Below are 3,090 nucleotides of genomic sequence, written 5' to 3'. Positions count from 1 at the left end.
TACTTTTATCAGTGATTGTTGCCATGTACAAATACAATCCAGTTTGATATGAGCATGGAAAGTGCAACAAATCCAAAAATGGAAAGTGCAACAAATCCACTGCTCTGTGAAAAAGAATATATATATATATTTAGAGAGAGAGAGAGAGAGAAAAAAAAATTTAAATAAAGGAAACAATACTGCGGTCAACGAACACAATTTATTAAGAACAAAATGACAATGCTCAGGAAAATACTAGGGAATGCGTGTGTTTAATAATCCCCTTCCTCCTCATCATCCTCTCCCAAACTATCAGCTCCGACCTCTTCGTAATCTTTCTCCAGAGCTGCCATATCCTCTCTGGCCTCAGAGAACTCTCCCTCCTCCATACCCTCACCCACATACCAGTGAACGAAGGCACGCTTGGCGTACATCAGATCAAACTTGTGGTCAAGGCGAGCCCAGGCCTCAGCGATGGCGGTGGTGTTGCTCAGCATGCACACAGCCCTCTGGACCTTGGCCAGGTCTCCACCAGGAACCACAGTGGGCGGCTGGTAGTTGATGCCGACCTTGAAACCAGTGGGGCACCAGTCCACAAACTGGATGGTGCGTTTGGTCTTGATGGTGCCGATGGCAGCGTTGACATCTTTGGGCACCACATCTCCACGGTACAGGAGGCAGCAGGCCATGTACTTACCGTGGCGAGGGTCACATTTCACCATCTGATTGGCTGGCTCGAAGCAGGCATTTGTGATCTCAGACACCGTTAATTGCTCATGGTAGGCCTTCTCAGCAGAGATGACAGGAGCGTAGGTGACCATAGGGAAGTGGATACGGGGATATGGCACCAAGTTGGTCTGGAACTCGGTCAGATCAACATTGAGGGCACCATCGAAACGGAGGGAAGCAGTGATGGAGGACACAATCTGACTGATCAACCTGTTCAGGTTGGTGTAGGAGGGATGCTCGATATCGAGGTTCCTGCGGCAGATATCGTAGATGGCCTCGTTATCTACCATGAAGGCACAGTCAGAGTGCTCCAGGGTGGTGTGGGTGGTCAGGATGGCATTGTAGGGCTCCACCACAGCGGTGGACACCTGGGGGGCTGGGTAGATGGAGAACTCCAGCTTGGACTTCTTACCGTAGTCGACGGACAGACGCTCCATCAGCAGTGAGGTGAAGCCAGAGCCGGTGCCACCTCCGAAGCTGTGGAAAACCAGGAAGCCTTGAAGACCAGTGCACTGGTCGGCCTGAAGACAGAGAGGTTGACGGATTAAATATGAGAGACAATATTATGATTTAGTCTGACGTTTGTCAAAATTAATAAAAGTTTAACTCCTGATGTAAAGTTACCCACCAGTTTGCGGATCCTGTCCAGCACCAGGTCAATGATCTCTTTGCCAATGGTGTAGTGTCCACGGGCGTAGTTGTTGGCAGCATCCTCTTTACCAGTGATCAGCTGCTCAGGGTGGAACAGCTGGCGGTAGCTTCCAGTGCGTACTTCATCTGAAGAGACAGAGTCAGTCAGAAATGACCCAACAGTTTGATTTTAAGGAAATCAGAGTAACCGTGGTTTCTACTTTTCACAACAGTTTACCGATGACAGTGGGCTCCAGGTCGACAAAAACAGCTCTGGGGACGTGCTTTCCAGCTCCGGTCTCACTGAAGAAGGTGCTGAAGGAGTCATCTCCTCCTCCAATGGTCTTGTTGCTGGGCATCTGTCCATCCGGCTGGATCCCATGTTCCAGGCAGTAAAGCTCCCAGCAGGCATTGCCAATCTGGACACCGGCCTGACCAACGTGCACGGAGATACACTCACGCTGCGGAAAGAAGAGAAATATTATTCAACCATGTGCATTTATTTATTTTCTTTGAAGAATTGTTCTCACACTTTTAAGGACTTGCCTCCGCTGCATCATTAGCTGCATTCCTCTCTGACATTTTTCAAACATTTGCTCCAGAGAGGAAACAACGTCGTCATGCGAGCGAAACAAGGCACAGGATTGGCTGGTTTACTGCCCCACCTTAGGAGACGCTGCCACAGTGCGTGATGTGTATTATATGAGACCAGACTAATTGATTATTTTTATTTTTATTTTTATAATCGATTAAATCTTTTAGTTGTTGCAGCCCTGTATTCAAAATCACCTGACAGATTCTGTACATTCATTATTTACCCACTGAACAGATAACTCTGCATGGACACACAGCAGCATGGAGGCATTTAGTTTTTTTAAACTTGAAGACATGCTCGTCATTTACATTAATTGTATTGGATTTGGCTGCACAGAAAAACACACATTCTGCTACTTTAGTCACTCGGAGCGTCGCCATGTTCACTTCCTGTATTAAAGCTGCAGCTGCTTCTTGAACTGAGCTAAACTAAACTCCAGAGTGTTTTCCTACTCACCATGTTTCCTAGAACACTGACGATTAAATAACGAAGATGTTGATTTGCAAACTCAAATCGTGGCAGCGGTAGCTCGTAGAGGCACTTCTGTTTTCAACAGAAACTGCCACTGATGTGTAAAGTCAGCTGCTTTTGATGCCACACTGTTTAGAGGCAGCTGCCTTTGTTGCCACACTGTTTAGAGGCAGCTGCCTTTGATGCCACCAGTGTTTTGGGGCAGTTGTCACTGCTGCCCACTGTCTGAGAGCAACTAGAGCTGTTTGGATTTATTCAAACATATACCAGTACTAAACCAGTATACAGATATATATATATACTGGCTTATGAAAGTTTATTTCTGCAAATGCAGTTCACAATAACTAAATTAAAGCATCAAAAATATCAAAGGTATTGTAGAAAGGACTGGGTTAAAGTGACTTTAATATAAAAAAATCTTTGAAGTTCACAAGGCACAAACATTAATTGGCTAATGATACATTAATAACAGCTTCTCACCATCATCATTTCAGACAGAGGAGTAAAGTCATAGCAAATACGAGTCTTTTTATGTAACTCATTGAAAAGAAAGCAGTGTTCCAGTTTCAGTCATTAAGCATCATGTTCCATTGACATCATTGCCAAGTCCTACCACATTCGTGTGTACCAGATTGTTGTACATCGTTTTAACAACAGCTCAACTCCTTGTCAAGATCTAAAAATGA

General features: G+C 45.2%; 1 protein-coding gene across 1 annotated transcript; it reads right to left on the bottom strand.

Annotated features, from left to right (window-relative positions):
• Window positions 1–251: 251 nt before the first annotated feature.
• On the bottom strand, window positions 252–2,462 carry LOC118098190 (tubulin alpha-1C chain). Its single transcript, XM_035141791.1, has 4 exons — window positions 2,390–2,462; window positions 1,577–1,799; window positions 1,337–1,485; window positions 252–1,229 (listed from the first exon to the last, which is right to left on the bottom strand). Exons 1-4 carry the CDS (start codon window positions 2,390–2,392, stop codon window positions 252–254), a joined length of 1,353 nt encoding a protein of 450 aa, XP_034997682.1. The 5' UTR covers window positions 2,393–2,462.
• Between the last annotated feature and the right edge of the window lie 628 nt (window positions 2,463–3,090).

Source organism: Hippoglossus stenolepis, chromosome 18, assembly GCF_022539355.2.
Source record: "Hippoglossus stenolepis isolate QCI-W04-F060 chromosome 18, HSTE1.2, whole genome shotgun sequence".
Taxonomy (NCBI): Eukaryota; Metazoa; Chordata; class Actinopteri; order Pleuronectiformes; family Pleuronectidae; genus Hippoglossus; species Hippoglossus stenolepis.
Note: the sequence above shows the minus strand (reverse complement) of the source record. Positions and strands in the feature narration are given on the sequence as shown.

What these genes read in the sequence shown, in the direction of transcription:
- LOC118098190 (XM_035141791.1), bottom strand. An exon ending in CCTGGAGCCCACTGTCATCG is followed by an intron (nt 1,486 to 1,576) that starts GTAAACTGTTGT and finishes CTGTCTCTTCAG; the next exon opens with ATGAAGTACGCACTGGAAGC. An exon ending in TGGACAGGATCCGCAAACTG is followed by an intron (nt 1,230 to 1,336) that starts GTGGGTAACTTT and finishes CTCTGTCTTCAG; the next exon opens with GCCGACCAGTGCACTGGTCT.